General features: G+C 44.0%; 1 protein-coding gene and 1 pseudogene across 10 annotated transcripts in view; one reads left to right on the forward strand and one right to left on the reverse strand.

Moving 5' to 3' along the window:
- Nucleotides 1–765: 765 nt before the first annotated feature.
- LOC111538800 lies at nucleotides 766–1,647 on the reverse strand (annotated as a pseudogene).
- Nucleotides 1,648–3,253: 1,606 nt separating this feature from the next.
- CWF19L1 (CWF19 like cell cycle control factor 1) overlaps nucleotides 3,254–12,225 on the forward strand; it is a 35,165-nt gene continuing 26,193 nt past the window's right edge. For 3 of the 10 annotated variants that reach the window (XM_023206409.2, XM_023206411.2, XM_023206413.2), the window contains exons 1-4: nucleotides 3,258–3,415; nucleotides 9,565–9,649; nucleotides 10,551–10,629; nucleotides 11,256–11,357. In XM_023206409.2, coding sequence (XP_023062177.2) covers nucleotides 3,381–3,415; nucleotides 9,565–9,649; nucleotides 10,551–10,629; nucleotides 11,256–11,357 — 301 coding nt within the window. In that variant the 5' untranslated portion in view covers nucleotides 3,258–3,380. Of the gene's footprint in view, nucleotides 3,503–9,564; nucleotides 9,650–10,550; nucleotides 10,630–11,255; nucleotides 11,358–12,225 lie in introns of all 10 variants that reach the window. The other 7 variants (XM_023206410.2, XM_023206412.2, XM_023206415.2 and 4 more) reach the window with 5 other exon arrangements.

Below are 12,225 nucleotides of genomic sequence, written 5' to 3' on the forward strand. Positions count from 1 at the left end.
TAATCCATAAGCGTGGAATATCTTTCCTTTTTGTGTGTGTGTCCTCTTTAATTGCTTTCATCAGTTTTTTAGTTTTCCTTTTATAGATCTTTCACTTCTTTGGTTAAATTGATTCCTACGTAGTTTATATTCTTTGGTAGCTATTGTAAGTGAGATTGCTTTCTTGATTTCTTTTTCAGATTGTTTGCTGGTGGTACATATAAATGCTACTGATTTTTGCATGTTGACTTGGTATCCTGCAACTTTTACTGAATTCGTTTATTATTTCTAACAGTCTTTTTCGTGGAGTCTTTTGATTTTTCAATACGGATGAGTTTTTATATCTTACTTTTGTATCCTTTTCTGGGAATTATTACCTGCTCATGTTTGGCAAACTTCTACTCTTCTTCAAGATTCAGTCTTGAGTGCCACTCCTGGGTGGTGTTGTTATTATCCAAAGATTAGGAAAAAATGCATGCTTACGTGCCAGCAAAGCAGAGCCATCAGTGTTTATGAGGCAAGAAACAAAAAAGAAGGCTTGCAGGCTGTGGGAAAAGCCAGAACTTTGTAGTTTTGTTTTGTTTTTGAGACAGGGCTTGCTCTGTCACCCAGGCTGGAGAGCAGTGGCAAGGTAATAGCTCACTGAAGCCTCCATCTCCTGGGCTCAAGTGATCCCCCAACTTCAGCCTCTGGAGTAGCTGGGAGTATAGGCATATGCCACCATGTCCAGCTAACTTTTTTTTTTTTTTCAGGCTTCATTCACTTTATTTTTCTTGTATAAAAACCCTATGTTGTAGCCACAGCTGGAGCCTGGGTCCACTGCAGGGAGACTCTGGTGTGGGTCTTGACAAGATGGTCAGTGATTTCCTGATAGGGAGACTTGGTAAATACAGTCTCATTCCAGAGGTCAGGGGTCAGGTAGCTGTAGGTCTTAGAGATGGCATCAAAGGTGGCCTTGGTGAAGTTGCCCAGGGTGGCAGTGCAGCCCCGGGCTGAAGTGTAGCAGTCATGGATACCAGCCATCATGAGCAGCTTCTTGGGCACAGGTGCTGAGACGTTGCCAGTGCCCCTGTGTGCAGGGATGAGGCACACCAGCACAGAGCCGCAGTGGCCTGCCACCTTGCAAGGGACAGTGTGGGGCTTGCCCATCTTGCTCCCCCCGTAGCCTCTGCGCACGGGGACAATGGAGAGTTTGGCCAGTATGATGATCCCACGGATGGCGGTGGCCACCTCCTTGGAGCACTTAACACCCAGGCTGATGTGGCCATTGTAGTCCCCGATAGCAACAAAGGCCTTGAACCTGGTGCGCTGGCTAGCATGGGTCTGCTTCTGCACCGGCATAATTTTCAAAACCTCGTCTTTGAGAGAGGCACCCAAGAAAAAGTCAATGATCTCAGATGCCTTAATGGGCAGGGAGAAGAGGTAGATCTCCTCCAGGGACTTGATCTTCATGTCCTTGACCAAGCGGCCCAGCTTGGCGACGGGCATCCACTCGTTATCCTTGGCCTTGCCTCCCCAAGCTCCGCGCCCTCGGCCCCTGCCCCGTCCAGGGCTGCGACCCCAGCCCCGGATGCCACTGCCGAAACCTAGGCGGAAGCCACTGCGATTCCCCATCCCAGGGCCACCAGGGCCTCCAGGTCCCCCTGCTGCACCGGCGTCATGCACCATTTGGTGTTTTCTCGGAGAAGAAGCACTTTTTTTTCTCTTTCAAAATTTGTAGTAGAGACGAGGTCTCGCTATGTTGCCCAGGTTGGCCTTGAACTCCTGTTCTTAAGTGAACCTCCCGCCTTAGCCTCCCAAAGTGCTGGGATTACAGGCATCAGCCACTGTGCCTGGCCTGTAGTTCTTCTTTAATCTTATGTTTTAATTAATTTTGAATTATTTAGATGTCCTTGATTAGTCTTTCCTTCCCCTCAGTCGTCAGGATCTCTCTATTGTTTCCATTTCCTTACACACTTGTTTCCTACCACTTGGCCTGAACCCTTCAAAAAAGTCAGTATTACAAAAACTAAAACCAAATAGGTAGGAGGGCTTTTGTAGATTAAAATAAACTAGAGACAGAACCAAATGCAAGTGTGAAACTTGATTGGATCTGAATCAAAACAAGCCCCAAATATAAAATCAATTTGGGGGGACAAATGGAGAACTTTAAATATGGATGTATATTAGATAATATTGAATAATTAATGTTAATTTTCGTAGCTGTATTAATAGTATGATGGTTATGTAGGAGGATGTCCTAATCTTAGGAGATGCATGCGGATGTATTCCTGTTGTCTGCACTTTATTTTATTTGTTTTTGAGACGGAGTCTCTCTCTGTCTCCTAGGCTGGAGTGAAGTGGCCTGATCTCGGCTCACTGCAACTTCCGCCTCCTGGGTTCAAGCGATTCTTCTGCCTCAGCCTCCCTAGTAGCTGGGACTACAGGCACGTGCCACCCAGCCCGGCTAATCTTTTGTATTTTTAGTAGAGACGGGGTTTCACCGTGTTAGCCAGGATGGTCTCAATCTCCCAAAAACGCTGGGATTATAGGCGTGAGCCACCGCGCCCTGCCTGCACTTTACTTTCAAATGATCCAGTGAGAATGGAAGGGTTTGGGCACTTTGAGAGAAAGAGAACACAAGCAAATTTGGCAACATGCTGAGACTTACTGAATCAAGGCAATAGCCATTATTCTTTTAACTTTTTTTTTTTTTTTTTTAATTTGAGACGGAGTTTCGCTCTTGTCCAGGCTGGAGTGCAATGGCGCGATCTTGACTCACTGCAACCTCTGCCTCCCAGGTTCAGACAATTCTCCACCATGGCCGGCTAATTTTTGTATTTTTAGTAGAGACGGAGTTTCACCATGTTGCTCAGGCTGGTCTTGAACGCCTGACCGCAAGTGATCCGCCCGCCTCAGCCTCCCAAAGTGCTGGGATTATAGGCATTAGCCGCCCCGCCTTTTAACTTTTAACTTTTTAACTTTTTGATAGGTTAAAAACTTACAAAAAACGTGGATAGAGGGGGTCTGTCTTGCCCATTACACCGATATGGTTAGGTCAGGTTAGATTAGGTTAGGTTAGAACCCGACATTCTGCTCTGTACTTCCTAGCCATTCACTCGCTTCAAGTGCTCTGAAATGTAATTAAAAAAATTATAATTGGAATTCTTTTGGTCACTTCATCTTTCTCCTTTCCTCCTGATTCTTCCTTGAGGCGCAACCACCTGAGAGAGGCTTCTGTCCCTCGGCGGTCTCCGTAAGTAAGTGAACCGTTATTGGCTGGAGGGCGCTGACGTCTGATTGTTGCGCGGTCACATTTTTCCGAGGAGCGCAGATTCGCATTCCCAATTTTAGGTGGCAGTCGCAACTCATACTATTCGGACAGATGGCACAGAAACCGCTGCGCCTGTGAGTGACCGTGAATGGAAGCCTCTCTCTTTCAGTCTCTTTCGTGTGTGTAGGTGTCGACACGGGTGGAAGTCTTTCCCGTGACAGGAAGGGAGAAGGAAAAGGCAGAGAGACACGGGGCTGCTGGGGAGCTTAGGTGATGTCTTTTACTGGCCGGGGCTGGCCTCTTTTCCTGGCTTTTTTCGCTTCTGAGGGGGTTTTTCTTGGCGACGCTCGTTGGGAGAGGCGGAACCTCCCAGAGTTAGGCCTCCTCCATCTTAGGGGGCAGTCTTGGCCTCTGACACATCTTTCCCCTTCGTTTTTCCTGTCCCCATATATTTAGTCACCAAATACTCTTAGCCATTGGGCCCACTGATGGGCTCTGGGCAGTGGTGGACAGAGTAGATAGGGACCCTTCCATGGCGCACTTCTTTTTGCGGGGAGGAGGGGCGCGGGTGGTGGCTTCATTCAGCAAGTATTTATTGAAGAATTGCAGATGTGCTGGACGGTGTGCTAGGTGTTGCAACAGATGGAGTTCCTGCTTTAACCAAGCCTATAGTCTAGAGGGACAGGCACTAAAGAATCCAGATAATGGGCCGGACGCGGTGGCTGAGGCAGGAGAATCGCTTGAACCCGGGAGGCAGAGGTTGTAGTGAGCCGAGATCGCGCCACTGCACTCCAACCTGGGCGACAGAAGATACTCCATCTCAAAACAAAGAAAAGAAAAACCAAACCAACCAAACAAACAAACAAAACAAGTAATGGCCAGACACGGTGGCTTATGCCTGTAATTCTAGCACTTTGGGAGGCTGACGTGGGCGGATCACTTGAGGTCAGGACTTCGAGACCCGCCTGGCCAATGTGGTGACACCCTGTCTGTTCTAATACACACAAAAAATTAGCCAGGCCTGGTGGCGTGTGCTTGTAATCCCAGCTGCTCAGGAGGCTAAGGCAGGAGAATCTCTTGAACCCAGAGGCTGAGGTTGCACAGTGAGCCCACATTGCACCACTGCACTCCAGCCTGGGTAACAGAGCGAGACTCAGTCTAAAAAAAAAAAAAAAAGGAATTCAGATAAATGTGAAGTTACCATAGTGATAGGGCCAGGCGTAGTGGCTCACGCCTGTAATCCCAGCGACTCGGGAGGCCGAGGCAGGAGGATCGCTTGAGTCGAGGAATTCAAGACCAGCCTGGGCAGTATAGCAAGGCCCGGTCTGTACAAAAAAATACAGAAAAAAAAAAGTTAGCTGGGCGTAGTGGTCCCAGCTAATTGGGAGGCTGAAGCGGGAGGACCACCTGAGCCTGGGGAGGTCGAGGCTGCAGTGAGCTGTGATCATGCTGCTGCTCTCCAGGCTGGGTGACAGTTTGAAACCTTGTCACAAAAAAAAAAAAAAAAAAATTGCAATAGTGGTAAATTTTGGGAAGAAAAGATTCATGGTTCTGGGAGAGTGCATAAGAGGCGTGTTTGGCTTAATGGTAGGAGTCAAGAAGGCTTCCCGAGAAAGTTAGGATTGAGCCTTGGGGAACAGAGTAATCCATTGCTTAACAGCAGGGTTATGTTCTGAGAAATGAGTTGTTAGGTGATTTCATCATTGTGCGAACATCTTTGGTGTACTTACAGAGACCTACATGGTATGGTTTCCTATACACTTAGGCTAAATGGTGTATAGCCTGTTGCTCCTAGGCTACAAAGCTGTTCATCATGTTACTGTACTGAATACTGTAGGCAATTGTAACATAACGGTAAGTATTTTTGTATTTAAATATAGAAAGGGTACAGTGAAAATACCTGTCCGGGTGCAGTGGCTTACGCCTGTAATCCCAACGCTTTGGGAGGCCGAGGTGGGTGGATTACCAGAGGTCAGAAGTTTAAGACCAGCCTGGCCAACACGGTGAAACCCTGTAACTACTAAACATACAAAAATTAGCCGGGCATGGTGGCGGGCGCCTGTAATCCCAGCTACTCAAGAGGTTGAGCCAGGAGAATGGCTTGAGCCTGAGAGGCAGAGGTTGCAGTGAGCCAAGACCGCGCCACTGCACTCCAGCCTGGACCACAGAGTGAGACTCTGTCTCAAAAGAAAAAAAGAAAATACTGTATACAGGGGAAAAAAAGGGTATACTCGTGTAGGACACTTATCATGAATGGAGTTTGCAGAACTGAACGTTTCTCTGAGTTAGTAAGAGGTGAGTGAATGTATTACTTTACACTACTGTAGACTTTATGAATACTGTACACTTCACCTATATTAAATTTATAAAAACATTATTTGTTTTCAACAATAAACTAGTTTACTGTAACTGTTACTTTATAAACTTTAAGTTTTTTTAAACTTTTTGATTTGTTATAACAGCTAAGATGCAAAACACGTTGTACAGCTGTACAAAAATATTTTCTTTATATCCTTATTCTACAAGCTTCTATTATTATTTTTTCTTTTTACCCTTTAAACTTTTTTTTTTTTTTTTTTTTTTGGTTGGAGACAGGGTCTCACTGTCGCCCAGGCTGCAGTGCAATTGTGCAGTAACGGCTCACTGCAACCTCAGCCTCCTGGGCTCAAGTGATTCTCCCACCTCAGTCTCCTGAGTAGCTGGGACTACAGGCACAAGCCACTACACCTAGCTAATTTCTGTACTTTTTGTAGAGAGGGGGTTTTGCTATGTTACCCAGGCTGGTCTTGAACTCCTGGGCTCAAGTTATCCTCCTGCCTCAGCCTCCCAAAGTGCTGGGATTACAGACATGAGCCACTGTGCCTGGCTTTAAACTTTTTTTGTTGTAAACTAAGACACACACACACACACACACACACGAGTCTAGGCCTACACAGGGTCAGGATCATCAGTATCACTGGTGTTCACCTCCATATCTTGTCCCACTGGAAAGGCTTCAGTAGTAATAACATGCATGAAGCTGCCATCTCCTATGATAACAGTGCCCTGTGGAATGCTTCCTGAAGGACCTGCCTGAGGCTTTTTTTTTTTCCTTTTTTTGAGATGGAGTCTCGCTCTGTCGCCCAGGCTGGAGTGCAGTGGCCAGATCTCAGCTCGCTGCAAGCTCCGACTCCCGGGTTTACGCCATTCTCCTGCCTCAGCCTCCCGAGTAGCTGGGACTACAAGCGCCCGCCACCTCCCCCGGCTAGTTTTTTTTTTTGTATATTTTTAGTAGAGACAGGGTTTCACCGTGTTAGCCAGGATGGTCTCGATCTCCTGACCTCGTGATCCACCCGTCTCGGCCTCCCAAAGTGCTGGGATTACAGGCTTGAGCCACCATGCCCGGCCGCCTGAGGCTTTTTTACAGTTAACTTTTTTTTTTTTTTTTTAAATATGTAGGAGTATACTCTGCAAAATAACAGTAAAGAGCATACCATACTAAATTTTTTTTTTTTTTTGAGACGTAGTCTCACTCTGTTGCCCAGACTGGACTGCAGTGGCGCAATCTTGGCTCATTGCAAGTTCTGCCTCGCGGGTTCACACCATTCTCCTGCCTCCCTCCTGAGTAGCTGGACTACAGGCGCCTGCCACCACGCCCGGCTAATTTTTTGTATTTTTAGTAGAGACAAGGTTTCACCGTGTTAACCAGGATGGTCTCGATCTCCTGACCTCGTGATCCGCCCACCTCGGCCTCCCAAAGTGCTGGGATTACAGGCATAAGCCACCACACCGGGCAATAGCATACTAAATATTATATATATACGAGTAACATAGTTGTTTATTATCATTATCAAATATTGTATACTGTACATAACTGTATGTGCTACACTTTTTATAACCACCAGCCGAGTAGGTGTTTATACCAGCATTACTACAAACAAATGAGTAATATATTGCACTGTGATGTTACAAATGGCTAGACATCACTAGGAATTTTTCAGTTCCATTATAATCTTATGGGACCACCGTCATATATGTGGTCCCTTGTTGACCAAAACATTGTTATGTGCACATAACTGTATTTTTGTCTTTAACCTAAAAGGGTTATTGAAATGCTTAAGAATGCCTTGGCATGATCAAATTTTCATTTTGGAAAGCAGTTCTGTTTGCAATGTGGAGAACAAATCAGAGCCAAAGTAGAGAACAGTTGGGATTAGGTGGAGTGATGACAGAGGAAAAGTTTAGGGGTTAAAGTTTATTAAGGAAGTAAAGTCAACAAGGCTTGTGATGGTTTAATTGTGAGTGAAAAGGAGTTGGCCCTGTTGGGTCATAGATGTCTATCTTTGTTCAGCGGGATAGAGAACACTGGAAAAGGGCCCAGATGAGGAGATGAGGCACCTCATGATGTATAAACTGGACAGTGAATCGCCCAGAAACAATGATAATTCCATGTGACAACTACTGGGATGGAAGAAATGCAGGATCCTATGGGAACACTAGAAATTGATAACTGGCCGGGCACGGTGGCTCACGCCTGTAATCCCGTGATTACAGGATTGGGAGGCCGAGGCGGGCGTGATTACAGGATTGGGAGGCCGAGGCGGGCGGATCACGAGGGCACGAGATCGAGACCATCCTGGCTAACACGGTGAAACCCCGTCTCTACTAAAAATACAAAAAATTAGCCGGGCGTGGTGGTGCATGCCTATAGTCCCAGCTACTCAGAGGCTGAGGCAGGAGAATGGTGTGAACCCAGGAGGCGGAGCTTGCAGTGAGCCAAGATGGTGCCACTGCACTCCAGCCTGGGCGACAAAGCGAGACTCCGTCTCAAAAAAAAAAAAAAGAAAAAAAAAAAGAAATTGGTAACTGATAGGTACTAGAAGGCCTCCTAGAGGAGGTGGCACTCAAAATAGAAATAAAAGTCCTATTAGTTTATGACAGAGCTTGCTCTGAAATGCTGTAATATGGTTTTCTGAGGTTTTGAGAAGGGGATGACTTCTGAGCCAGCCAGCAAGACTTCAGAAATGTGCTAAACCTTGAAGGATGGGAAAAGCTTAGATTCAGGATGGGTAGGGTGGAACTACCCTAGGGAATGACAGAGGCAGAGAGTAATCAAATTGCCAGTAAGTAAGATTTCAGTTAAGAAAACTTGCAGAAAGCATTAGAAAGACGACAGGTGAAGGCCTGTGGAAAGCTGTGGTTCTGTAGGCAGTGGGGAACCTCTTAATGTTTTGAGGAAAGGACATTAAGCTGACGACTTTACGTAGGATGGATAGGAAGAAGAGAAGGCATTAGAGGAAACATAAGTGTATTCTCTACTTTGAATCTAACACTAGATTCATTGTATTTTTCTCTGATTCTTCCTCTGCCATAAGAAGGGGGTGGGGTGGGGTGGGGTGGAGTGGAGTGGAGTGGAGTGGAGGTTGCAGTGAGCCAAGGTCGTGCCACTGCACTTTAGCCTGGGTGACAGAGTGAGACCCTGTCTCAAAAAAAAAAAAAGAAAAAGAAAAGAAGTTTGGCGAGGTGGACAATAAAAGCACGCCAGAAAGACACACTCACAGAACAATTAAATTTTAATATTTCAAGATGAATTAAAAGACATTAAGAAAATGATATAAGCCATGGAAAAACCATATAAATCAGAATTAGAAAAACTCAGAAATGAGATGATAGTAAAAGTCCCTTCATAACCTAGGGCCAGTTTACCTTACCGTTGTCAGCTCTTGCCATTTTCTACTTCCTGCCCCATAACACTTCACACATACCTCCTGTTATAGCCCTTTTTCTTACAAATTTATAACGATTAGAGTGTTTTCCTTTCCCTGATTATAAACTCTTTGAGTCTTAAACTGAGTCTTCCTCCACTTTGTACTGCTAACATGTTCATAGTATATATACTTGGCATATTGTACTTAGCGTATTGTTGCTGTCCAGAGCCTGTTTATCAAATGAATGAAGCCCTGTACTAAGATAGGAGGAGTCAAAATAAAAAGGATAGAATGAATGTGAGATGTCTGGAAAAAGGGATTGATGGGACTTGGTGACTGGATGGGGTATTTTTGACTCTTGTTGACCGTGTCAGCCATAGAGATGTCCACAAAACTTAGGAATGAGGAGAAGAAGCTGGCTCAATCGTGGAGTAAATGATAAGCTAAATTTTAGATATGGCGAGTGGGAGGTGTTGGTGAGACCCTCAGTGGATCTGCCCAGTGGTTTACGTGCCCTGAACCTTGCAAGGTAACTACAAAGAGACTAGATCATGTATCTATCTAATCCAAAAGACTAGTATATACCAAACCTGGCAGGCCCATTTGTTTCCTAAATTGCTATAATGTTTATCTCTTTGTTTGCAGCTTGGCTTGTGGAGATGTTGAAGGAAAGTTTGATATTTTGTTCAGTAGAATTCGAGCAATTCAGAAGAAAAGTGGAAACTTTGATGTAAGATGTTTGTTTTTACTGAATTTAATTTTACCTTTGTAGTCACACGTAAAAATAAAGTTTGCACTCCTTTAGGTCTTGATTGAACACATACCATTTTTGTTAAATTGAGTTCCCTTCATGAGCATAGGAACTTAGTAGCTACTGAGTGGTTAGGGGAGGGAGACCTATTTACTATTTATCTTTATATTTTTTGACTTTGAATCTTGTTACTTTATCACTGTACCAAAACCTGAAAACAGACTAGCAACACTTCCTTAAGTGATTCTGACCCCTGGGTTTGGGAAGCACAGATCTATTTCATGAATGTGGTGAGGATTAAGTCAGGTAACATATATACCAATGCATCACAGGCTTAAAAGCTCTATATGAATATTGTGTATGGTTGCCAACTAGACTGTAAACTCTTAAGAGTACAGAAGAGAGTATTCCAAGTATGAGGATAATTTGTTCATTGGGTTAAAGGTTGAGTAAAGACAACAGTCAGGAAATGTGTTTTTTATGCCCCGTATTTCTCAGAATTTCTAATATTTTAAGTTTTTTTTTGTTTGTTTCACATGGGGATCTTTAGAGATCTATTTCTATGTGACTGTATATTCCAGGGAAGGATATGTGGAGAGAGCCATGAGTGTCAGAGTGGGACTGGGAATTTGAGGAGTCCTTGAATTCTGACTTCTTTTAAAAGTTTAGTTCCTTGACTCTAACATGAATTTGACAGCCAAAAGCCAAAACTTAATAATTCATAGAATTAACAGTTGCTGCTAAAGAATTATATTTTGAAATCTGCAAATTGATTAAGAATAAACTGATTTGAAACTATTGAATAGTTAAATATTACTATCAATTATGTACTGTTTGATATTTTAAAATCTCATATATCTGTTTAAAAAACTCATTTTAGCTGCTGTTGTGTGTAGGAAATTTCTTTGGCTCCACCCCAGATGCTGAATGGGAGGAGTATAAGACTGGCATCAAGAAAGGTATAGAAATTATTTTTATTTAACATACGATTTCTAATAAAATTTCAAGGGCCACAGTTCTTGCTGAGTTGTTTTTCATTATTTAAGAATTTAAGAATAATTTTCAGTATTTAAGAATTTAAGCTGTTTTTCATTATTGAGACTATCCCGGTGCTCACATCTGTAATCCCTGCACTTTGGGTGGCTGAGGCGGGCGGATCACCTGAGGTCAGGAGTTCGAGACCAGCCTGGCCAACATGGTGAAACCCTGTGTCTACTAAAAATACAAAAATTAGCAGGGCATGGTGGCGCATGTCTGTAATCCCAGCTTCTTGGGAGACTGAGGCAGGAGAATCGCTTGAACCGGGAGGCGGAGATTGCAATGAGTCGAGATCGCGCCACTGCACGATCAGAGCAAGGCTCTGTCTCAGAAAACAAAACAAAACAAAAAATAGTCAAGCTACAAGGTTGGGTGTAGTATATCCTTAGTGGATAAGCAGTTCCACATTTAGGATTGCTAAATATGGGGAATGTGAATGCATGGACTATTTACTTTTGCTGTAAATATTTTTTCTATAGAGAGGCATATCTCAAGTTCTAAAGCAGATCTGGTAACTATATGGTGTCATGTCTGTTTCCCTCACTAGCTCCTATTCAGACATATGTGCTTGGTGCCAATAACCAGGAAACAGTAAAATATTTCCAGGATGCTGATGGATGCGAATTAGCTGAAAACATTACTTATCTGGGTAAGCTGATACTTGTTACATTTGTGTGTGTTTTTTTTTTTTTTTTTTGAGACGGAGTCTCGCTCTGTCACCCAGGCTGGAGTGCAGTGGCACAATCTTGGCTCACTGTAACCTCTGCCTCCCAGGTTCAAGTGATTGTCCTGCCTCAGCCTCCTGAGTAGCTTGGATTACAGGCGTGTGCTACCATACCTGGCTAATTTTTTATAGTTTTAGTAGAGACGGGGTTTCACCGTGTTAGCCAGGATCATCTTGATCTCCTGACCTCGTGATCCGCCTGCCTCGGCCTCCCAAAGTGCTGGGGTTAGAGGCGTGAGCCACCGTGCCTGGCCGATATTTGTTGTATTTGTAATGAACATAATATAGTGTTCTCAGGAATTAGTGTCCCAGGAAATGTTTGGCTAGATTTTTCAGTGATTACAGCCTGAGATAATGGGGTTTGGAGGGTTTTTTCCCAAAGTCTGTATATGTGCTGCTATGCCTTTAGGACAATGCCCTTAGGACAGTGCCATTTTTCCTTTATTATTTCTACCACTTAGCCCCAATCTCATTATGTTCCCACAATCCAGTACACACTTGTTTAGCCAACTAGAGGGATAAACTCCTTGTCTACAGTATATGGGATACTTAAGGTATAAATTATGTTCACACAAAGGAAATTTCATGTATGTGGCCTTACCATACAATCTTGCTGGATATATACAGCTTACTTGTTAATTAGGCTCCCAACTATTTACCGCTCTAGGTTTCACTCTAAGGTTTTGGCAACTCACATTTTTAGTGCTGTTCTTTGGGGATTTTTTACTTTTTTTTACTCTCCTTTTTCTGGTTCCAGGTACACTCTTCAGTTCCAGCTTAAAGTTGTTTCCTC

This window comes from Piliocolobus tephrosceles, chromosome 9, assembly GCF_002776525.5.
Source record: "Piliocolobus tephrosceles isolate RC106 chromosome 9, ASM277652v3, whole genome shotgun sequence".
Classification (NCBI taxonomy): Eukaryota; Metazoa; Chordata; class Mammalia; order Primates; family Cercopithecidae; genus Piliocolobus; species Piliocolobus tephrosceles.